General features: G+C 44.0%; 1 protein-coding gene and 1 long non-coding RNA gene across 8 annotated transcripts in view; one reads left to right on the top strand and one right to left on the bottom strand.

Annotated features, from left to right (window-relative positions):
* BCAS1 (brain enriched myelin associated protein 1) overlaps positions 1 to 2,294 on the top strand; it is a 50,384-nt gene extending 48,090 nt beyond the window's left edge. For all 3 annotated transcript variants that reach the window (XM_064465256.1, XM_064465254.1, XM_064465253.1), the window contains one exon: positions 1,336 to 2,294. In XM_064465256.1, coding sequence (XP_064321326.1) covers positions 1,336 to 1,410 — 75 coding nt within the window. In that variant the 3' untranslated portion in view covers positions 1,411 to 2,294. The remainder of the gene's footprint in view (positions 1 to 1,335) is intronic.
* A 6,503-nt stretch (positions 2,295 to 8,797) lies between these two features.
* Positions 8,798 to 23,390, bottom strand: LOC135315693 (uncharacterized). Of its 5 annotated transcripts, none has more exons than XR_010375190.1 (5): positions 23,095 to 23,387; positions 18,182 to 18,284; positions 15,672 to 17,393; positions 13,324 to 14,837; positions 8,798 to 12,347 (listed from the first exon to the last, which is right to left on the bottom strand). It is a non-coding gene; the product is annotated as an uncharacterized LOC135315693 (long non-coding RNA). The 5 variants fall into 5 exon arrangements; XR_010375189.1 differs by having other exon boundaries at positions 13,324 to 15,818; positions 17,195 to 17,393; positions 23,095 to 23,375; XR_010375187.1 differs by having other exon boundaries at positions 13,324 to 17,393; positions 18,127 to 18,284; positions 23,095 to 23,390.
* Positions 23,391 to 23,705: the final 315 nt, after the last annotated feature.

Below are 23,705 nucleotides of genomic sequence, written 5' to 3'. Positions count from 1 at the left end.
TATGTCTTCCATTTGCTGCTACGTATAAGTGGCCAAAAAATTTGATTTGGTTCTAGAGCATCTTCCAAGCCCAACATCGACGTAAGCAGAAGCAAACCCATTGCAACCAGTTGAGCTGCACAAGATTACGGTTAAAGATAGGGGATTCTTTCAGTCCATTGTGATTTTTGGCTGCTCTTTTTTATGCTTAAATTTTCAAAGGTGAAAAGTTAAAAGAATATGAGTGAGGTGGAGTCTAATCAGTATAAAAACCCCACTGTTTTTACTTCCCTGAAAGGGATGAGGAAGTTGAGCTTTTTCGCTCTCCCGGTCTGACACAGAATAGTCCTACAGTGGCCTGAAGTGATGAGTCAGGTTTCCACTGTGAAACGTACTGTGTGAAAGGACAATTCGCGTATGATTCTGCACGGTTCCTACTGCAGGGAAAGAGCACAGCAGCCACCTTTAGCTTTGTCATGCTGTCCTTTCTGTTTGGCGTGCAATGAGGTTGGCATCTGGCTGCAAACGGGGTTGGCATCCTGGCCGTGCTGACAGTGACCTCTGAAACAGGGACTGTGGGTCCATTTTGCTGTTATGTTCTGAAGTTTCGATGGCTCTGGGCCAGCAAAATCAGGTCAAGGCATCTTAAGCTTAAGCTAAGTTTTTATCAATTACCAGTCAAAAATTTAGCTGGTATAGCTGGATCATGCATTTCCTTCACCTAGGCTGGATTAGTGCCTTGAACTGGTTCCAAAGCCAGAATTATATTTGTAGTGTAAAAAGCCTTTATCACTCTAACATTGTCAAATACCTGTCATGCATAAAAGTATTTAATGTCCTTTAACTTAGAGCAGACCATGGCTGGCTATAATATGCTATTAATCATGCTTGAAGGACTCTCAGCGTGGTTTCAGTGAACCGTTTAGGCCAGAGAGATTTTAGAGAAAGTTACACCAGAAACACCATTACGCAGTACCGTGTCTCTGGTATCTTAGCCCAGCTTCTAAGGACAACAGCTTTCCATGCTGACCGGGAAAATCATATTAAAATAACCAACACATTTAGGCAGAGGTGCGAGCCGTAGCTTTTTGGGGTTGTCGTGGTGCTAATGGTGCTCATTTACTTATTTACTTATGCATAATAAATATAAATATATATATAGTATATATATAAATATAAATATATTTATAAATATAAATAAATATAAATAAATAAAGGGCAAATCAAGAAAAGCAGCAAAGCTAAATGAGTGGAAAACTATCTGCTAGCAAAACTCTGACACATAATCCCAGACTTACCTGTTCTGAAATATTTGAAATTTTTTCTAAATTTCTGTATCTTTTTTTTTTTCTCTAGGGCTCCAAAAGGATGTCTGATGCAGAAGTGCAAACAGATCCTGTGTCTATCCTACCTGCTGGGAAATCCAAGTAATAAATACACGTGGCTGCTGAAGGATCAGCAGCTCTCTGTAAGCTCCCTTGCAGTAGAGATGACTCATTATTTTCCTTTACATGGCTGTCATCAAATGCCTGAGGCTAAAGCAAACGTCGGTGTATCATGTAAGGTATATCATTTACGGGGTTTGTTCGTTAGATGTTAGACAGCAACTCTAAAGATCACCAAGCAACGTGTAGTATATTTAACGAACGGTCATGTGGATGATTTTAAGTCTATAGAGGGTAGAGTATGTAAGGTAAGAAAGTGGCAGTGAATTCAATAAACGGCAGAAAAAAATGCATGTGACAAAGGAATGCAGTTGGTGCAGCAAGGCGTGAGCAACAAATCCTCAGCTTTAGAGAGCTTTAAAGCAGCCAGGAAAAAAAAAAAAAACAACCTCCTTTGATAAATGTTATACTTAAATGTAAAAACAACCAAGTCACCTTTTGTGGTTTTTCAATAGAGCTGAAATTAGCCAGAAGTCTGCAGTACAATAGAATCAGTGGTTATAAAGTTATGCTTCATATTGGTTATTAATGTAAATTAAAATGCTAAAATGCAAAGGCTTTACGTGATTGAGACAACTTCTCTCTCGTCTTGGTGAGGTGGGATAACAAATTAAAAACTATTTAAGGTTCTAATAGGAACACAAGGGGGCACCCGCGTCCCCAGCGTAGTCCTAACTCCGAGGCTGTACCTACAATCCTGTTATTAATGTTTTGTAGATGATAGGAAACTTAGTGGTTTCATCGGCTACTTGTTTATATCCACACTTGTAATTAATCCTAATAAAAACCAAAATCAAGGCTGTCCAGGCACCTCCCTGCTTCACAAGACTCTTGTAACAACTGTAATTAATAAATTTTACAGAAAATTAAGATTTCTGTGGTTTATTCAACCCTGGGCTAACCTGGACGGGGAACCGTGGGCCTGACATTTTAATCCACGCTAGCGTCTGAGTGATACCATACTGTATATTTTGACATTGTTATGATTAAATAAACGAATATTTATCCTGTAAAAAAAAAAAATAATTTACTGCTTTAATAGTAAAACTAAGTTTGTTATTTACGTCCCTGTTTTCTGGTGATTGATGGGATATTAAGGCATAAATCAACACACAAAAACCCTGCCTGCGGAGTGAATAGCTGTCATTCTTTCTTTATTTGAGTAACGATTATAACTGGAAATGAAGTGAGGATTCTGTAAAACCTGCTGAATTACATTTCTAACTAGTCATAGAAGAGTGAGGTAAAGGAGCCACGTTTCTCCATACGAGCCATTGCAGGTAGGTGGTATTTTTGCACCGGCCTCTGCAAACCTGTGGACTTGTGGCGGGCGACCAAAACTTGCCGCTGGTTCTATGCACAGAGAGCACAGACAAAAGCTCCTTTAGTTATAACAGTACTTTCTGTTCTCCTCCCAGCACAATGGGCCTTTGATGCCACATAAAGTGATATCAATCACGAGCGACTGCCTACAGATTTCAGACCCGATTCGTAACGATCTACTTCTAGGTCTGTGTAGGAGCGGTGACTTCTGTGCATCCCCATTTATGGTAGCCTGAGAGAAGAATTGGGCTTGTTATAGCCAGCTTTGCTCCACAAATAAGTCTTAGGCTTTGTCTACACTGCAAGAGTATACAGCTTTAATTAAATCTATGCATATAGAGCTGCATACAGAGAGACGCCCACCGCGGTTACATGCTGGTATGAAAGTGCCAGATGTCAGCGTAGTGAGTGTTATCAGACAGGAGGAATGAGCCATCATGCTCTTTGCTGGCTTCACGCTGCTGTAATTGCCTCTGTGTTAGAATAGCATTTAAGCAATTTTCAAATAAAAATGTGCCCTGGCTAACTAATTACATTATAGACCATATATATTATTATTACGGCCAATGTAGATATTAATTTTGTATTATGGATAGGTCAGGCCTTCTGTGGAAGAGAACAGCTCTTCCCTAGTCCGCGCTTTAGGAGCAGGTCTGTGTTGACTGAATTCTGTATTCCCGAGGCAATTAGGACTGCTGACCCCGTGATCTGACCATATCACTTGGCAACGGGGCTAATTTCAGGAATCAGGAAATCCTCTTGGCAGAAAAACAAGAAAAACAGTAAATTTGGCCGTGGATACCCCTTATGCCACCGAGCTATTATTCCAGATGAAATAACGGCTGGTGTTGGCACTGCCTCCTGTGTAGAAACTCCCCGTTTTGTTTGATTCCTCTCTGATAACAGGAACAACACAAGTTTTGAAGAAGCGAGTCAGCCTTCTCAAAAAGCAGCAACACATGGAGCCCCAAGAGGAAGAAAAGTCTTAGGAGATGCATCCACAGTTAAGTTGAGCTTCCGCATTCCACGTGTCATATAAGAAACATAAAAGTACAGCTTTTATGTTCAGGGCGTAAAGCTTAATAAGTTATTTAGAAAGCAAAGCTTTGGAAGAGGCTGAAATCCAAGACAAAGGAAAAGAGCAGCCAAAGAAAGACATTACGTTTAGACTGGGAGAATTTTAAGAAGCTAATGCAATCTCACAAATATAAAAATCTCAGGGAACGGATTAAAATTGCAACTTTTTGTGTAAGAAATGCTTCCCTCCAATGGACAGATGTGTATTCCCCCCTCTCTGTAAAGGAGGACGTTGCTGGGGGAGGTTCAGGGCTCTGCCGCACGTGTCCCACTGTCTCCAGGACGAGCCCTCAGTGAGCCGAGCTCACCATCGAAGCACGGAGAAGCGAGCAGCTTCACAGCAGGTTGGGTGCCGCAGGTTTTCGTAACCCGAAAGCAAATTATCTCCCAGGAAGGTATACCTGAGCTCAATTATTCTTCCCTGGAAGCTGTCCAGATGTTTAACTCCACTGCATTTCAAGAAGGTTTTTATAGATAACTCCTGGCAAAACTGCCCAGCGCAGACTCTCACAATGCACAGCCCGAGTGGAACAATGTGATTTCTGGTGTTAGACAGTCCGCCCATTAATTCTGTGCGTAACCAGCAGCTAATTAGCAGTGCACGCAAAACAGGTCATTGCACTTCAGCAGCTATTATTTATTTGGTGTAAGTATAGTCTACAGACCCTTTCCTAAAAAAAAATCTAAACCCCCCAAAACCTGGTGGTTTTTCAGCCTGCCCCGTCCACGGGTTGTCTTGTGCGTGTCTTGGAGGGGGTGGCTCTGAGGGGGCCCCGTCAGAGGCCATGGCCAGGTCTGTCTCCTTGGACAGGTCTGTCTCCTTGGACAGGTCTGTCGTCTTCATGGCCAGGTCTGTCATCTCCATGGCCAGGTCCGTTGTATTCATGGCCAGGTCTGCCTCCATGGCCAAGGCTGTCTCCATGGCCAGGTCCGTCTCCTTGGACAGGTCTGTCGTCTCCATGGCCAGGTCTGTTGTATTCATGGCCAGGTCTGCCTCCACGGACAGTCTGCTCCATGGCCAGGTCTCTCCTTGGCCAGGTCTGTGTCCTTGGCCAGGTCTGTCTCCATGGCCAAGGCTGTCTCCATGTCTCCTGTCACCCAAGGTCGCCTGTCCCCACCCCCAGGGTGAGGAGAGGGACTGGCAGAGTTGTCACGCTCCCCTCTACATTTTAGGGGAGGGAGGGAAACTGAGGCAAAGCTGGGGGGGGGCCTGGCCCATGTCTGTGCTCGGGGATGGTTTGTGAAGGCTGCTGTGATCCATCCTGGCTTTTATCTGGCGGGAGTGCTGGCGCTGGGCCCTCTGGCAGCCCCAAAATGGCTATGAAGTGTAAGGAATCGCTTGGCGGGTCACAGAAAGAAAGAGACCTCACCGCATGTGACCCGTGGGGAGACGAAGCGTTGCTTCGACGGCTGGTGCCAGAGCAGCGCTGGCTGTTGTGTGGGCAGGCACCGCACCTTGGCACCCCACGATCTGCTCCACACGCTTTCGGGTCCCCTCAGCCCCCTCCGCCTGCCGCTCCTGCCCCGGCCGAAGCGGGGCGGCCGCCAAGGAGTTTCTGCGGCTCCCAGCTCCTGCAGAATATATGCTTGGAAATATCATCATTACAGTCTCGTTCTTGCATAACATCATCTTCGGAGGTTCCTGTTGGGCCACCTGTCTGCTGAAATGGTTTGTTCTGTTGAATTGTGTGCATCCATCAATCACGCTGCGTTTGCGTTCCCAGGGAGGTTTGCAGAGCGATAAACACCTCTGAGAGTATCTAGAAAGTACAGACCTTCTCCCTTTTGACCATGCCAGGCCTGTATCTACCCTCAGCCTGGTGTTAAGGCTCCAGCTGGGGATCTGATTAGGATCTTGCCCCTCGTAAGTACAAGATTCCTTGCTTTAGGAGACGCTGTGCTCATACTGAGACCGGGATCTAACAGCTGAGGGAGTACAACGCTGCTTCCAGGGTACACGTGCTGCACATCTAGCTCTGCACCCAGGGCGTAGAACATGTTTTAAGACTACCTTAATGTCTTTTTATATGTAAATGCTTACAGCTGGCTTTGAGGCGAGTTATGCAACAAAATCCATGGTTTCATACACAGAAAAGAGAGCACAACAGGAGATAAAAGACATGGTTAATGCACAGATGAGTTGTGGCTGTGGGAAGTGACTCTGTTTGTGAGGGTAGAGATGGAATAGCTCTAATTTCTGTGTACTCATCTGAGGATATCAGTGAAGAATCTGGATTTGCTATAGACTCCACCTCTTCTGGATAACACACCCAGGTCTTTACTGGCAACTTCAGCAGTTTAGCAGTTCTGAGAACACAAAAACAGGAAATTCTGCAGCAGCCTTGATGGAGGCTGAAGATGCGTATAAATTCCTTAAAGACTGTATTATTTTCTGAAAACAAATTATCAAAAGCCTTGGAGGAGAATAAATCCCTTATCAACACTCTGTGCTTTTACTTAACCATTTCCTATTAAATTTGCCACCTACCAAACTGCAGAGGAAAACAGCCTCCTGCACAGGAAGCATTAGCGGTTTGACTTTAAACCGGAAAGGCACAAAGTCCAAATTCCTTCTTTATCACAGCCCACTGTAAGCAGGTGATGCAGCATTCGGCACTACCCCTTCACCTACCTTTACCCAGAGTGGGAGTAAGGTCCTTTACGATTATCGCAATGCAGGGGGAATGATAAAGACAGACCCTGGACACAACCTTCAGGACATTTAAAACACGATTAGAATTTTGCAGACTCATCTTTGTTGCAATACTTCGCAAATTTTAAGGATGTTTGTGATTTCTTCATTAGGATTGTTTGAAAAAACATAAGGGAAGTGAGGATTTAGGTGCAGAGTTTTCGCTATTTTTTTTTTTTCTGTCGGCAGTTTCTAGTCAATTGGAGAAATAGATTCTTCGTCGGTATAAACTGAAATTGCTTGAATAAATGAGACTGAAGCAACCCAGTATGTTGAGGCACTGTCATCACAGGAAGCTTTCTCTTTGCAGCTTTTGAGTGCTGGCAGTGGCTGCCATAAGTGCAGGAAAAGAATGGCTTGTGAAAAATTTGCTCGTAAAATTGAGCTTGCCTCTGAAGCAATCCTTTATCTTGCTTGTTTTTGTTTTTCTTTAACCACCGATTCACGGTATTGGAAAAGCATGTAATTATCAAATGCCCTGTTCCTACACAAATAAGATTATATAACCCCTGATAAGGAAAAGACTGATAGAAATAAGAACATATGTCTGTCTGGTAGAACTGAAAATCTTCCTATCACTCATTCACTTTAGAAGGCTCAAATCAAAACACTGCTGTCACGATTCCTCCGCAAGCAGGTTGTCACCGAGTGCTGCCTTCAGGAAGCGTCTCCCTTCGAGGGCACCAGCAGAGGGTTTGAAGGAAGTGTGGGACTTTGCCAGCAGCTGGCTTCAGCCTCCACCGGAGTGGGCTGGGAGGGAGCGAGGGTTAACGGGGCAGTGGGCAGCGCTGTAATCGCTGCTATAGCGCGAGGCTTGTAGGAGCAGCAAGGGTTTAGTTTGCAGATGTACGGCTGCCTGCTTCTGATCCCGTACCTGTTCCTTCTCAAAGCCTTCTCCCTCAGCCTCTGTACAGGAGGCCATAAATTCCTATCTCTACGTAGTTTATACTATTTCTAGTGAATATATGAACCTAAGTGCTTGTTGCCACTGCTCCAGAGGCGATACCGTGCTATGTGTGAATGGACATCATGCTTTGCTGCTGAGGAGATCAGGTTCATATAAACATCTAGATGAACGGATACCTGGTGAGCTCCTAAAGCCTGGTGATTCTCACTAGAAGCACTATGGGAGACATACAGAAGTAAACCTGTGCTAGCTCTTCAGCTGAAGTATTTCACAGCCCTGGATATGTATCTCTGTAAACGAACATCCCCAGGTGTGACCTGAGATGACTGAAAGGTGTCCTCTCGCTCAGCTGCCAGAAGAACTGGAGAGCAAGCAGGTGGAGACAGTAACCTCCTAAATGTCTGCAGCACAAATTAGCAGGCATCTTTCATCAAATCCAGTGGTCAAAGCTAGATAACTTTATTAGCACGGTTTTTTTGATACAAAAATGGCTGTATCTATATTTAAATCCCCAATCCTGGAGCAGAACTTGGTCTTAGATGTTAAAGGAACAGTTCCCTGTTGCCAGATGAACCCACTACTGGTGCACACTAGAAGCATTTTGGTGATTGCAGCTAAGTGCTTGCAACTGTGCCAGCAGAGCACCCCTGCCAGAGGCCTGAGCCACACAAATTTAATTCCAGTGCAACTAAATCCATGCTAAGGCTTTTACTGATGTTGTGGCTATACCTGAAAACCATTTTTGACTCTCTTCTCCCACCCTCTCGCCTCCACGCAACCCTGCCGGTTAAACTGCCAGGTAAAAACTAGGCTTTTGCCTCCACCGCCCTGCTGTTGCGGCGGGGTCTGCGGGTCCCCCAGAGCACCAGCCGGAGTTAATTACTGCAAGTGGGGTGAGTCAGCCCAATTGGTTTTCATATATAAGCTGCTGAGAAGGTTTAAGTTCCTTTGGAAGGGGTTGGGAAGGAAGACAGAGCTAGCACGTTAGCTGCTGGAAGAAAGGCCAGGTTTGGACGGGACCAGCCTGGAGCTGTGCGTTAAGGAACCATCCCTCGGGCAAACAGGCCAGTGTTTGGTTGTTTTGTTGTCTTTTTCAGTCTGGAGTATGTGCTCAGCCTTTTGCATGGAGTCCATCTATGGCCTCCCAAGGAGACCCGGCTCCTCGATAAGCTTTCCTGGGTTTAGCTTTCTTTGGCGTTCGTGGTGTGACTTGTCTGGAGGAGCTGTGCCTTAGCTCGAGCCCTCATTAAAACCCATCCTTTGGGACGCGTTGCACTCCTGTAACCCAGTGAAGCGATACGCTTTCCCGCCTGTTTGTCAGAGGCCTAAATGTGGACTTAGCCACCTAACTTCAACCCTGAAATCATAAACAGCTTTGCCCTCCATCAATATTTATTTAAAGGTGAATGGCAATGCTAAAATGTAAATTTACCAAAGCCTGTAAGTACATAGGAACACTCATCACAGAAATAACAAGCTTACTTTATGAAGTTGCTTTTCCCTGTAAAATGCGCTGCTGTTTTGTAAGTAGGGGATATGTCGCTTCACAGCCTCGCTGAGGGACCCAAGCAGGGCTTGTATCGAGTATCTTGAGGTGAGAGAGTAATGGTGGATTTTGGCACGCCAGCATCGGAAAGCCTGCCTGTGCCGGACAGCGTGAGATATTGCTTCTTGGCGTGTGCTCTGTAGGAAATACTTTTTTAGTCTATTTTCATCAGGTTAATCTTGGGGGGGTTGCATTTAGGGTTTTTTTTTCTCAGCAAGGAAAAATCTCTATATATCTTAAGTTTGTATTCTTCCTTGGTTGTGGCAAAGAGGTGTAAAAACAACGCAGAAGGAACCTAAAGTCTGGTGTGGTCAGAGCGTACAGATGTGGCGTGGCGAGGGTTAAGGCAAATCTGCCTTCCTTTCATTGTCCCGTGTCACCGTGTCAGTCATGATAGCTGACCCGCAGTGATGTAATGTGGACACTGAGGCTTTTAACAAATGTCACTTTGAAACAAAGCATGTGCTTTTAGAGAAAGTTGTTTGTTTTAACTGAACCCAGAATTAAGCCTTCATCATCTTGTCTCCTGTAAAGCATATTGTTCTGGCTTGGAGAAAACTGAAACTAAACCATATGCTGAACGTGGAAGAATTTAGAAAAATTTACTTTCTTTCCATCAAGCCTGTGCCTCATTTTTCTAGCTTCAAGGGTGGGGGGGGGGAGTAATTGCTGTAGACAGGATAAAGATGGTAGTTACTATTCATAGCCCATTACACAAGAGTAGGTGCTTTCAAGCACTTGGAAACAAACATTGTACTAAAATTACTACTGGTTACTGGCAGAATTACTTGTAAATGTCTATATTCTAGGGTGGAAATAGTATTTAGGGTTTTGCAGAAAGTGTTCCTTAAGCTTTTTGTTCACAGATGTATCTTTGTTCTTATGTACGTGCGTCTGCCAAGAATTTCCTAAGCAACTAATGATTATGCATGCTTCAGTTTTGGGGTATTCAGCTTGTACCTTCTCAAAGAAATTAACCTTTTATGAAAGCTGATTCTTTGGCAGTGAGATAGTGTAAAGGTCACCCCAATTTGACAGTATTAGCATGCTTTCAGTCTTCGCATTTATTTTGGATTTGGTCCCCCAAGATGACTAGTCTTTGAGACCGTAGTGTAAGTTCCTATAAAAGTCGAAAAATATTATTAGTTTGGAACTCGATTTCGGAGTTCGGGGATGATTTATTATCTGTTTCTGTGGAATATTTTGTGTTTAGGACCAAAAATTTATTGTCAGACCCCATGCATTAATCTCATTTATCTAAGTACATTTTTTAATGTCTGACTTCCTCTTAATACGTTTAGTTGATCTCTGCCCTACGGACAAGGGAACACGAAGTACTGAAGTGCTTCTGAAAGATCTCAATTTGCACTCTGAGATGAGAATTAAAACTAATGTGAGCAATCCAGTTGTGATCACTAACAAACGTCTCGGATATTTGAAGCGAGATCTTTGCTCTAGTTGTTTGTCTGAATTTGGATCTTGCCATTAACAGTCTAGAGAGGAAAAACAATTCCATGGCTGGAAAGATCAGTTTTTGCAAGTTAATGCAATGTCTACCTTCAAAATAGACACCTCCAGTAAGTGAATACATTGTTCTTGCATTTATTGTACTTCATCGGTGTAGCTGGGCTTCCTTACGTTGCAGGCAGAGATACAGAAAGCGATGAAACGCTGCCCAACAGAGGAGGGGGGTCTGCGGCGGGGTGAGGGCAGCACGGGTCACCCTTAGGGCCTCTCCCTGTTGACGGTGCTTTCCCTCGTAGCCTCCTCCAAGAGCAATGCGAGGCAGATGGAGGGCTGATACGCCACCTCTGCAAAGGGGCCGAAACGGGGCTGTGGGGCTTGCTTACCCTCTGCTGCTCTGGGAGCTGGCGGGACCGGGGACTTCCACGCCAAGTGAAGACCCTGAACTAGGCAGGGGCAAGCCAGGCTCTTCCCGGACTAGTATGCAAGGAACAAGTAAAAAGATAGCTACATATATATGTTTAATTTCAGTTTTCCCGGTGTATGTTACACCTGAGACACTCCTCCACATGACAGGTTTGGTAACTGTCTCCAAGGGACAAGGTTTCCAGTCTCACCGTAGCCCTGATTCACATGTGGTGGTTCAAGCGTGTCCATGCTTAGGCATGATGGACTTTTTCTCATTTTTTCCTTTTTGCATTTGGTGGGATATTTAACTTTCAGTATCAGAACTAGTCCTGAGCCGTTTATGATTTAATATCCTGCCCATGAGGAGGTTTAGGCCTGGGCCAGATGATGAACACTATATAAAAGCTAATGTTGCCGCACTGTACAAAGAATCAGCTCAGGTGGAAAAGGGAAGGTGCGAGAAGGGAGGTGTTCGCAATGAAATGGGCTGCAAACAAGCTGCTGCGGAGCCACATGCACAACCTGGCCTCAGCAGTGAAATATTAAAGATGAGGTAGATAAAACAATCCTTGGTATCCTTGGTATTGAAAATACGATTACTGCTTTCATGCATGTGTACTAGCACTGCGGCCCTTTCCACAGATGGACACTATTAAAGGGAGTAATCAAATATCAACATCTGTTTCGTACAGAAAGAGACCCTAAGCTGACTGGCTAGCAGGACGATTTTTGTATGTATTTGTTTTTATATTAGAAAGCTGACCAAGATTTTAAGCTTTTTTTTTTTTTAGGCTGATACTGTGTGGCTGATCTGGTGGTGGTTACTGGGAACTCGATGTGATCCTTGCCTCCAGTTCCAGTCTGACAAATGCATAATACGTGGGGTTTTTTAAGGAAAAAACCCTAAGGAGATTCCTTAAGGAATTTTTAAGGAAAAATATAATGCATGAACCTGATTTCACAGAAGGTTTTGTCACCATTTCTGGTAGGTTTATCCTAGTGCATGTTGAATTTAGATGTCAAAAATTGACTTGCTTTTAATGTAATGAATGCATATACCTCAGGATTACCTAAACTGAATTTAGTAGAATCACAGAGTGCAGAACAGATGCAGCTCTGCAAACCGTGAGTGGTGCTCGTCCTCTCTCAGTATGATAAATATTGCAGCTACTTACTGAATTACTTAGTACATGACATTTCTGAAACTGATTCTGGACATAGCAGGGGAAAAGGACACAGTACAGAGATTTGTAATCGTCACATCTCTCTCTTCCAGTGAGTAATCGCAATCCCATCCAGTTCTATTCAGACCGTGCAGAGCAGTCTCCTCCCCTGCCTTCCTGGCAGAAAAACAAACAGAATTGTCACTTCCCCAAGTTGCTTCCTCATGCGGCAGCTGAATCCCATCTCCGTCCAGCTCTCCTGTTCTGGGCTTCGCTTCCCCAGTGCCTTTGTCTTGTGAATGCTGTGTGACTCTCCGTTCCCGACGTGGTCTCCTCAGTAAATCTGAAAAAAGGGGCTGCTGTTATTACAAGAATTGGAAAGTACTTTCCCAGAACTACATGTATTTCTAACCACCAGTTTATCAAAGTTTGCTGCTTGAATGTCTGTTAAACTCTCTTTTTTTTTTTTCTTACATAGCCCTGCTGTTCTACTGCAGTTGTTCTGTTTGTCTATAATAACGTTAGGTTTAATTTCTGATGAGGCAGTTGATAAGATCCTGTGGATTACCGAGCTCAGTAAAATCTGTACGCCCTACAATGTATATGACACTGCTTCTTGATCTTGCAAATTTACTAAATGTCAGCACAGTGGTACCAATAAAATAGTACACGCTGCTTTTCTAGCAGGGCAAGAATGAGTTGTTCTGTCCAAAAATGACTGTCTGAAACAGATTTTCCATGAACTGTTTTGTCAGTGTGTGTGCGTGCATGTACACACATACAATCCCGGCATTCCCGGGACCTCATGGATTAAGTTCCCATAAGCACACATGATATAATTTCTTCCAGGACCAGATTCATGTGGTAATGTCATTGTTGCACAACTGCTTTTCTCAGCTTTAAAATAAAGACATTAAGTACTAAATAACCAACTTTTCCTCCTTACCTCTCTGACTAGTTTTTTCCAATGTGAAATTTAAAAGCCAAAAATAAATATATATTTTAAAATTAAAAAAAGCCATCTCCTGTATCAGAAGTAGAGACATTACATTAAGGAGAGTTTCATTATCTCCCCCTTCCCCACCCCCAAAACAGAAGTTGTTTCAACATCCTGGCTTGGTACTACTTTCATACCAGCAATATGCTTTTTGGCATGTGCTGTACGTTACACTAACAACCCAGCCTGCCAACAATTTAATAGCTCTGCTATGCGATTATAGTTTTCAGGCCATACCCACTTTATTGACACAGTTTCCTTTTACTATTGCTTAACACCACTTCCCTCCTCCTCCTGCCACCCCCCTCCCCACCCACGTTACCCAGCCACATCCTCCTCGCCGATGCCAGTAGAGGGCACTTGGACTTAGTGTCTTGGACGTTTCAGTCGCTAAAACTATTCAAGCAGTTGCACTTGCAGGTTTAGGTTGTTGGGTTTTTGTTTGTGTTTTTTTTTTTTGGTGTCCTCCCATTCATAGAAACCTGGAGACAAAAAGAAAAAAAAAAAAAACACAACAAACAAAAAACCAACCGACAAAACCCAAGCAAACCAAAAACCCAAACCTACATGATCAGAATTTACGTAGAGATCAGGGAGGGGAGAGCGGTGCCTGGAGGTGAAGATGTGCCAGGGATGGGGACGTCACAGCACGGGACGATGCTGGGGGACCCCGTTTTGGTAAACTCCAAGTCATCTGTTTTCATTAGGAGGCTCTTTCTGACCGTGGAGGGAGGCTAATGAAAGGGTTCTCCAAAATGTTTTCAGAGCAATTCCTTCACAGCGGTGCTCTGGGTAAATAACACTTCTGCCTTCTCAGCGAAATGGTGCCTTAGCCTAACTCTGCGCTCCGCACGGCACGACAGCGCGCACCCCCAAGCCCCCCTGCTTCTTCCTCTGCTTACGCCTGGGTAGTTTTTTTATCTTCAGAATTGACAGCTTAGGGTGGATGTTGCATCCCGTGATCTCTGTTCAGGTTTCCCGTGAATCCCACCCTCCTTCACAGAGAATAAAGCAATGCCACCGTAGGGTTTAATACTTGATGCCCGGCTCAGGAGAGGCCCTGCTCAGCACTGCTGGGTGTCGCTGGAGGTGGGCTGCCCGTGGGTGCCTGTTCTGGGATCCCGCTGGTTAAGAGGTGATGTGGGGGGGGGTGACTGTGGGAGCGGGGCAGACAAAAGCGAAGGAGTGTCACGGAAAGGGAGAGGGGTGATGGTAAAGGGGAAATGAGAGCGCTCTGGCTGCTTCATCTGCTGCCTTGCGAAAACCAATGTTCTTAGGACAGGAGAAAAATAATAACATGCCTAAAAATGTATCTGTGCGCAGTGTGACATGAATGTTAAGTAAGCCTCACAGAAGTGCTTTTAAATTAAAAAGAGAGAGGATAAATGAGAGTAAGTGCCTTATGTATGTGAAAAGACGTATTCTCCGCTCCATTCTCTCTTTGCCTTTCAAATGCAGAAGAAACAAAAAGGTCAAGAGAGATTTGGTCGACACCATAACACGGAAGTCGCTTTTTGTGCGATTGTGGATGTGTTATTGTTCTTCTCTCGCTGCCTTGTTCGTATGAAGAATGAAATAAAAACAATGCTAATGACAAGCGAGGGCCAAAGCCCTGCTGGGACAGATGGCTGGCTGAGAGGAAACGTGCCTACCTGTGTACTTTACCACGTTGCTTTGAAGAAAAACGGCGCTGTTTACTCTTACCGTATTCTTCTCAGAAAGCAACTTTCAGCTTTCTGCTTGAGACCTGTGAAACCTCTTGCTGTGAACCTTTCTCTGCGAGCATTGCCATCCAGCTGGGAAAGCTGTTACCTCATGGAAGTAACCGAAGCGCGGCTGGTACAAAATATAAAGAGGGTCGGTGGCTGATAACTGCACACCGTTGAGCAAAGACACCTGATTCGTGACTGACAGCTGTCATGAGTATATATACAGTCGTACAGTCAGTTCTGTGCTTTCAGTTCACGTATAAGTCGGATAACTGTATAACTGCTTAGTGAGATGCATAATTGCCTAGTCCCGTGCATAATTAATTAAATACCGTACGCAGTCGTAACTGCGTGAGTAAAATAGGAGTGCAGTCGTACCTGTCGCAATAGGCTGAGCTTGGACAGACAGCTGAGTTACTAATGGGAAAGCCTTGCATATACTGGGACAACTGGAGTCCTTAACTTGTCATCTCTGTAACCTCAGCAAAATAGCTGCTGCAGAATCAGTCGCTTCTAAAAGGAAGTATTCTTATCCTGCAGTCTGTACCAGTTCAAAGTATTCAAGGTCCCTGCCCTAAGCTGAAGCTGAAAAATAATTTGCCAGCATTTCCGGTATTATTTAGTGCAAATTCAACCCAGTTTAAACAGCACACTCAGCAGGTCCCGTCCAGGGTGTGCGTTATCAGCTACGTCCTTTCAGCATAAAGGAAAATTCTTAATTTCCTCCTTTCGTTATAAATCGGAGAAGGCATTGTCTTTGTAAAGCCTCTCAGTCCTTTGGTACAGTACTTCACACAACGGGGTTCTAGTTTGTGGCTGTGGCTCTTAGGAACTACGGTACTTCCTGAGACTGAAAATGGTGAAACTCTTCTAAAACTGACTAATACATATTTCAGTTTAATAATGGAAAAACCATATTCTGAACTCTCCCTTTAAAGATAAAGGATGGTTCCTACTCAACGTGGTGTCTGAAGTTCTTGGTATTCGGTGTCAGCATTCTGGTTCAGGCAGATATGAGTCACGGATCCAGATCGAATTTTTGTGTAAATGAGGCAAATGTTCAGGTTCTTTGCTGGGTTCTGACAGGCTCATCAATGCACTGAGATTTCTTTGGTGATAAGAATAAGTACTTCAGCCTGTTGGCTGAGGCAATTAGCAATTTACCCTTTAATCACAACTCACAGGTTAAAAGAGAAGTTATTGGAAGGGGGCAGGTACTTAGATAACAGGGGTTAAAAAAAAAAACACCCATAAATTTAATTTCAGGTTCTTGTGCTTACAAAACCACTGTGTTTTCATCCCTAGAAAGCTTGGTCTATATTTCTGACTCTCCATGCACTTGAACCCTGTGGTGGACAAAGACCTAGTTAACAGAGCCAGAAAGATATTTATTTTTTTAACACAGTCTGGAAGGAGAAGAAGAAAAATAATGTGTCAGTCGGCCTAGTAAAGAGTCTTACATCTCCCTGTAGCTTTGCCTGGCGTAAGGAAGGGTGGGATAACCTGCTCAGCTGCTCCTGTTGCACTTCTGTCAAGCAAACGTTTCCAGTAGTGCCATTCCTGTAAGCCAGACATCCTCTTGGAAGGGAAGAGGTGGCACAGGCTGGAGCTCTGAGCTTTCGGGATGCTTGGGGAGTCCGGAGCAGCGCCCAGGATGGATGCAGGCCTCCGCTTCCACTACAGGACAACGCATACCCACGTGCAAGGACCACAGATGCACACCTTCGCCTAGCCGAGGCGGGAGAGTCGCTGCCCCTTGCCCAGCCTGGGAGCAAAGCTGCTTATGGGATTGGTCCCAAACCTTCCGCAGGCAAAAGGAGCCAGGTTTTCAGAAAACTTCGCACTTTTGTGGTCAAGTTTGTTGATTTCAGGCCAAACGAGCCAGAGGCAGCCATAAAAAGCAGCTTGCCAGCAAATTCTGAGATGGCAGTGATGAGCAGCTGAGTGGGCACAGAGACCTGCCCGTGGTTTAAGATTCAGCAATAAGCCGCTTCCACTTTTTCCTCCGTAGGGAGGTATTGATTTATTATAATAAGCAGGGAGTGTCACCAGGGCAAATCTGGGCGACCAGCATAAATCTAGTTTATATGCTTCCCTTTCAGCATCCCTGTACCTGAGCAGTGCAAGCAGATACAGTAAAAGTTGTGGTTAATAAGACAGTAAGAAGCATAGTGAGGAAGGGCATGTTTTCAGATAGTGCTTTCTGACCGTAACCTCACTATAGTGAATGAAAGCTTGAAATAAAAAGCACAAAAAGCCTGCACATCGTACACTGATACACAGCATTTGGCCAAGTGTTTGTTTGCAGGGCTGACAGAGCTTGCTAGGAGGGAAAAAAAAAAAAAACAACCCCAAAACAAAAACCCCACACACACTACTTCACATCTGCTGCTGCCTGACACAGTGTTTCCTTGCTTCTAATAAAGATCACACAGCAGTTAATACTCTATCAAAGCTTAAAGACCAAATAAATGCAGCGCTTACCTCCGAGGGCCTGTGCCCTGGTTTTATTGGCATGCATAATGGAGGCAGTGTCGTGAGAGGCTTGTGAAACGCAACTTCCCACGTGCAGCAATGCTTTTTGAACATCTTGGTGCAGATTTTCTTGAGAGATTTCTGTGTTCTTTGAAAGAGTGTGGCCGTGTTCTGAGAAATCACTTATTTTAGGCTCACCGATAAAACTCTGGAAAAAGAGAGGGAGAGAGGGCTGAAAGAAGAACGATCTGCAAAGTACAGCTAAGAATATAGCCTGCAAGGTGCACAGGGGTTTATTGGAACCGGGCGATGGATATTTTGCAGGATGATTTATTCTGCGAAGCAGGAACAGTGGTTCCTTCTTTAAAGTCTACCAAGCGACAGTGGAATTGAGCCAGAAACCCCACTTCTGGAACGCAGGAAGGTTTGGGGGTGTGTACCCAGCCTGCGTGCGGCGGCTGATAACCTCTCCGAAAGCTCCTGCCTGTTTGTGCCAGAAGCCGTCGGTGCTATCTATGTCAGAGATAGTTATAGAAAGAGAAACTGCTGATTTTGTTTCCACACAGAAGGTGTTTGAATATTAGTGGGCTTAAAAAGAAAAAAAGACTCATAGTATCTGGAGTAGGGCAAGCGATGTTTATAATGTCAGTGAAAGTCAAGCCTGGCTTTGGAATGAGCAAACTAGGCTGAATAAAAGAAGCGACCCAAATCTGAGCTGCGAGAGGCTCAGAACTTTCCCCTTCTTCACTCAAAATATTGCTCCGTGTGGCCCACTTTATCTGGAGACACTTAAATGCGTTAAACTTAGGCATTGGGCACTCTGTCTAGATAAAAAGTAATATTTTGTGGAACGGAATAAAATAAGCCACTTAGAGATTTGATCACAGAGATCACGAATAACCTAATTTAATCCTTTTTTGTTTTGTTTTGTTTTAAATCACCTGATTTAAGTCTGTTTGTTCACAATGAATCATCAAATAGCCTGTGCAAACAAACCGTGTCCTGTGATTTTTCCGTAGACAGTCCAGGAGTCGGTTCATGTCGTTCGGGTTTTTTGTCACATGATCGGCCACAAGTCACATTCTGTTATTGCTGTTTCCTGTTTGATGACAAAAAATAAGAGATGGCAGGTCTTGCAAATTATCTGATCTGTTATGCAAATAAAAGCCTAGCTTTTGAGAATTGTCCCAAGAACCCTCTTCCTTCTGCCTGTTCAACCCAAGGTGTTTTGCACCGGTGCTCACGGTGGAGCTGCTCTTCCTCAGTGCTCTGGGCAGCAAAGCCGCTCGGATCTTTGCTCTCCGTGTTTGGACACCTGGCCTTATTTCTTTGGTAATGCTTTATGCGTCTTTGGTTTAAAAGCTACCTCAAAACTTTGAAGCTGGGCAGTTGTTCGTTTGATGAATCATCATGGGCCACTTTCTTCATTTCCCTGTAGAGAGGCAGTTTGCGGGTCTTATACAAAGACTGTGCAGCTACGTGCACAAGTGGCTGTGCACTGCCACGCTGGCGCTAATTGCACGCACTAATGTAATTTAAATTAGATGTGAAACTGTGCAAAGGCCCCAGAAGCATTGCAGGCCTGTCAGACCATACAAAAATAGTACCTTTCGGTTGCGGGGGGTGGGTGCCGGTATGGCCCCGGCGTTATTGTCTGTTAGTAAATTGAACCAAAAAAGAAAAAGTAGTACAAATGAATGATGGTTGAGGAAGAGATTTAAAACAATCCCACATTAGTTTCCTGTAGCCTACATAGCGCTTCTTTTAATAATCTCAGCCACAGTTTAACATTGGTTTAAATGAAAATGAAAGACCACAAGATAAGATCACACAAAACCCAAAGGTCACTAAACTAATTCTGTGTCTGCTAATACAAGACCTTTTTTTATAAAGGTATGTTTAGTGAGAATATACCTGAGAGAAAAAAGGCAGACGTTCAAGCATTGTCTGGCAGCAAACTCGCAGTTGTTTGACAAAATCGTACTCGCTGACCGTGGTTGGCTTTCGGTTACCTCTGGCAACTCAGGGGGCTGAAGAGGTAGGGAGGAGCCACGTACATAAAGCGAAACCCATCGTATAGCGCGGATGTCAGGCCGTAGGAATAATATGCATTAAATTCCTGTTTTAAAAACCTATAAATTATCAGACGGCGAACAAGGCCAGGCAGCGTAGCGTGTACTCTGCAGCAAGGGTGCTCCTGGCCATGGCAGAGTCTGGTTTAATCTGCAAATGGGGGAATTCACCCATAGGAAATCAGGAGCTGGTTATATGCAGGACTCTTGGAGTTAAAGTGCTTCGTGAAATCCCACCAGTGTAACCAGGATTCTGTTCAGGTCAAAACCAGGAAGGTTTGACAAGGTTACATTTAAACTAGTTTTAGGAGAAAAACAGGGTACTTGTTTTTGTCCATTTGTTTCGTAGTTTAGACTACAGTGCTGTCTATTCTAATAAGAAAAATACAAGAGTTTTCAAGTCTAGAAATGTGAGACTTTTTTAACATTTGGAACAAACCCAGTAACCCAGTATCTCTCAACCCAAAGTCAAGTCAAACTTTTGGCAGAACTGTAGTTTTATTTTCTGGTTTTACGTGTATCTGGGAAGGGGGGAAGGGCTAAATGAACGTTGTTATCATTAGGTTGGAACAGAATGCGGCCACTTAAAGCTGCAGTATATGAAACAAATATTTCTAATTTTTAGGTGAATTTGCGCGTACACGAGAACTATTGTTTGCACAAATTCGTGCCTGTTAAATGGCCGTGTTCGTCACTGGTACAGCGGGGTGGGCTTTCCTGGGAGCGCCCCGGGAGCAGCTCTGTCTCAATAAGACAGTAAGAACGACGCCTGCCTAATTCCAAATTCCCATTTCTTTTCAGATGACAGTGAATTTCTTAACTCTAAAATTGGTCGAGGGTAATTTCCGGCTGCAGTTATTTTGGATGAAGAAAGGGGATTTCTGTTGTTACAGCTTTTAGTTATGAGTAGCCTGGTTGGAAGAGTTGCTTTCATTTTGGTTATTTAAACAAGGAGAGAGTTACCTGAAGTATATAAACATCGCAGATCAGCGCAGCAAACCTTACTGATGGTGTGAGGCTTTAATGACTAGGCTGGATTTATACAACAGAAATACAACAAAACAGTGCTAGCAAACTTTGATTTTTGTGACATATATGTAGACCCTGAGTGTAAATCGGTATATCTTCATCCTCAGCTTATCTTCATCCAATACGCTGATTTTAAGCAGCAGTTTCCCCTGGGCAGACTGCACACGCAGTGTTTTAAAGGCTGAGTTTAAAATAAGAAATTAAAGAGGTCTGGCCAAATGGCCCACTTACTTCCCTGTCATTTCAGGATTCTTCTGTGCTCTGGGCCTGAGGTTATTTATATGAGAAAAGCAGCTACTAGAAAATATGTATTTATTAATTTTGCTGGAATAACTCCTCTTTTGGATTAAGGAGCTTTATTCAGAGGTCAGTGTGTGGGCACTGCTGCACGGGCGAGTCTGTAGTGGGCTTCACGGGGTGTGGGTCCTTTCTGCATTTCAGGGTCAAAGTTCTGGGATAAGATCTTTGTTTACAGACAAGTTGGGTTGGTGGTGTGTTTGGGGTTTGTCTTCTTTTTTCCCTTACTTCTTGTCAGTCAGTCGGTTGCACTTTCAGAGTGGAAGGGACTATCAATATCCTGCTTGTCTCCTAGTGGAGAGACTTTTTAAGGGAGGCGGTTTTGCAGCGTGTCCTAAAGATGCTCAGACTCTGGATTTCCCTGATCTCTTTGCTGAAGGCCGCTGTGTAGCCAGCTCCCCTCGACAGAGAAAGCTTTGTCTCTGCCTCTCATGTGCTTCATCCTGAGCTTTGTGATACGCATTTTCCCAGCGGGGCACAGCTGTCACGGTGACTCATAGACTGAAAATCACCCTTTGATGTAGCTGTGTCTCTAACCATGTAGTATGTTCTCCAGTTCCCTGTCCAGTCTAGGTTGAAGTGATTCAAACACCACTCCTGTTAGCAAAATATTCCACAGTCTAGGAGAGACTGTGTTGCTAGTCAGTCTAATTTCATTTCAGCCCACACTATTTCATGCCAGTCTTTAATGTTTGCACACATCAAATATTTTAGGCTGTTATCATATCCTCCCTTAGTCATAATTTTACCAAATTACATGTGTTCAACCTTTCTGTTGTCGTCTTTTTTGTCTTTTTTTCTTTTTAAATAAATTAATTCACCCAGAAGCCTAGTTATTTTTCTCGTCCCTGAGTTAGCGATAGAACCCTATAAACAGCTGGACATTGGGGTGGGGGTAAAAAGGGGAAGTTTATAAAATCAAAGGGAGTTCATACAGAAGTATTAAAATATACTCAGCAATGTAATAAACTTTTTTTTAATTGGAAGGATTGGGGGGGGTAGACAGAAGAGTCTCTGTGAAGATTACAACAGTTGTGCAAATTAAGTCTGGGGTTTTTTGGTGTCGGTTGTTTGTTTTTTGGTTGTTTTTTTTTTTTTTGCCAGTCCCCTCCCTGTCGGTTCAGAGCTCCTCTCAGTGATCAGGTTTGTACGATTCTAAAATTAGTTGGTGACTTGTGTTATTTTCCCAGGGTCTTCAGTGGTGATTTAATTTAGCACACTTATGATTCGTGTGAAATTATTCATTATGCATTTGTCCTTCCGCGAGACAACAAACTGCCCCTTTCAAACAGTCGGCTGGCTTTTGGGGTGTAGTGAAGGCTGAAAGAGGAGTACGGAGATAATAGCGAAGAGACTGCTTGGAATTTTAAACTGATATTAGGATGGCCTTTGAGCAGGCGGGGAGGCTGGCGCAGGCTGCCCCGCGTTTCCTCCGTGTCTGGAACATTAAGTGTTCCAGTGGAGTAATGGCACTTCCTGCCGGTGGGAATTGTTTAACAGCTGATCGCTTTATAAAGTGGAAGGGACTGAAATAGCTGGGAATAGGAAATTCCCGCAGAACAGAGCCTGGAGAAGTAAAACCCTAAAAGGCCTCAAAAGCAGAGTAATTGAGGAAGATGGAGCTGCAGTAGCTGGAGGGAGTGGCTTCTCTCACTTTTCAATTAGTTCACTTTGCCCGGCTCTCACTGGTGGGAGCGATACGATCGCGAACGTAGACACCGTGATGCAGAGTCCCACTCTGCAGAGTTACACATCACGTGTCCGACAGGAGGAAAAAAAAAGAGTGATGCATTCTTTCTCCCCACAAAGCCTTTCTTTTTTTTTTCTTTCTTTTTACTTTTTCAAACATCTAATTGTCAATTAAAAATTGCAGCATTTTTTTCAGATGGTTGGGGAAATGCTATTTTCCAGTGGGATACGAGAAGAAAACTTTACAAGCTGGGGGAGGGGAGTAACAACAAAGCACTTATTCTTCCCTTTCCCCTCCCCCAGTGGAGGGAGGAAGCAGAGGAGTGGTAGTAGAAGGAGGAAGAAGAAAGGAATTAAAAAGTAAAGAAAACTTGAAAGTGGAGCAAGGAAAGGAATTTAAAGGGGAACTGTACGCTTTTTGGCAAATCTTTGGAAAGAGGGCTAAATTCTGTGAGTTAATGAAAACTCTGGGTTTCACAAGCCGTTGGCTTTGATTTTAAGCGCACGCATTGTCCTGCTGCTATCGGTTTGGCTCCTCTGATTTATTCCAACTAAAGGCGTGGCCTAAAGGTTTAGGATAAAGCACAGATGAGAGTATTTGTGTAACATCCTCACTGTTCCCGTGTTAGGGGAGAGGTAAGCAACTTGGATAGTTTCACTCAGGAGGTTTCATAACCTTTAAGCTGGGTGTGTGCTGATTCAGTACGGTAAAAGCAGTATTCAGAATGAGTTAAGCTTTGTGTGTTGCATGCTATTTTCTGAGGATTAGTCCAACCACCTGTTACTAAAACACGAAACTCAGTCAGAAAAACAATCACATACCTTTCCAGATGCACACAGAAAGGCGCACCTTGGGTGAAATAACTGCAGAGCAAGGAAATCTTTCCTAGGGAACACATCAGCTTTTGTCTTTCAACGTGAAGCTTTTCCAGCAGCCCTCGCTGAGTGCCAGCTTTGCATTTCTGTGATTTTTGTGCTCTGACTTCACGCACACACGTGTGCGCGCACACACTCGGGCAAAACCTGCTGCGCGCCGAACCTTCTGTTTGGCCGCGGTTGCGCTGTTCAGACTGTAGATAAGCAAAGATAAGCTAAGTATACTTTATATATGCTTGAAAGCATGTGCTTTTCCAGTTGTAGATGTACGCCCAACATAGGCAAAGGGTATCTAATATTGACCGGCATGCTGACCGGGGGCAGAATCTTTCCGGACTGATTCTCCTCCTTTAAATCTCAGTTTCAAATACAGAGATCTTGTTTTGTTTTGGTTTAATTACTCCGGAGTACAGCTGGCTTGAAAAGCAGGGTTTCCAGTTTGCAGGGATTTTTTTTCATTTTATTTTGGGTTGTGTCCTTTTTTTTGTTTGGGTTTTTTAATCCTGTTTGCTTGCTCATTTTGAACTCGCTCTGGGTACTGGGGGGGCGAAGATCTC

The sequence above is a fragment of the Phalacrocorax carbo genome, chromosome 14 (assembly GCF_963921805.1).
Source record: "Phalacrocorax carbo chromosome 14, bPhaCar2.1, whole genome shotgun sequence".
Taxonomy (NCBI): domain Eukaryota; kingdom Metazoa; phylum Chordata; class Aves; order Suliformes; family Phalacrocoracidae; genus Phalacrocorax; species Phalacrocorax carbo.
The sequence above is the reverse complement of the archived record's forward strand: the minus strand, read 5'-3'. Positions and strand labels throughout refer to the sequence as shown.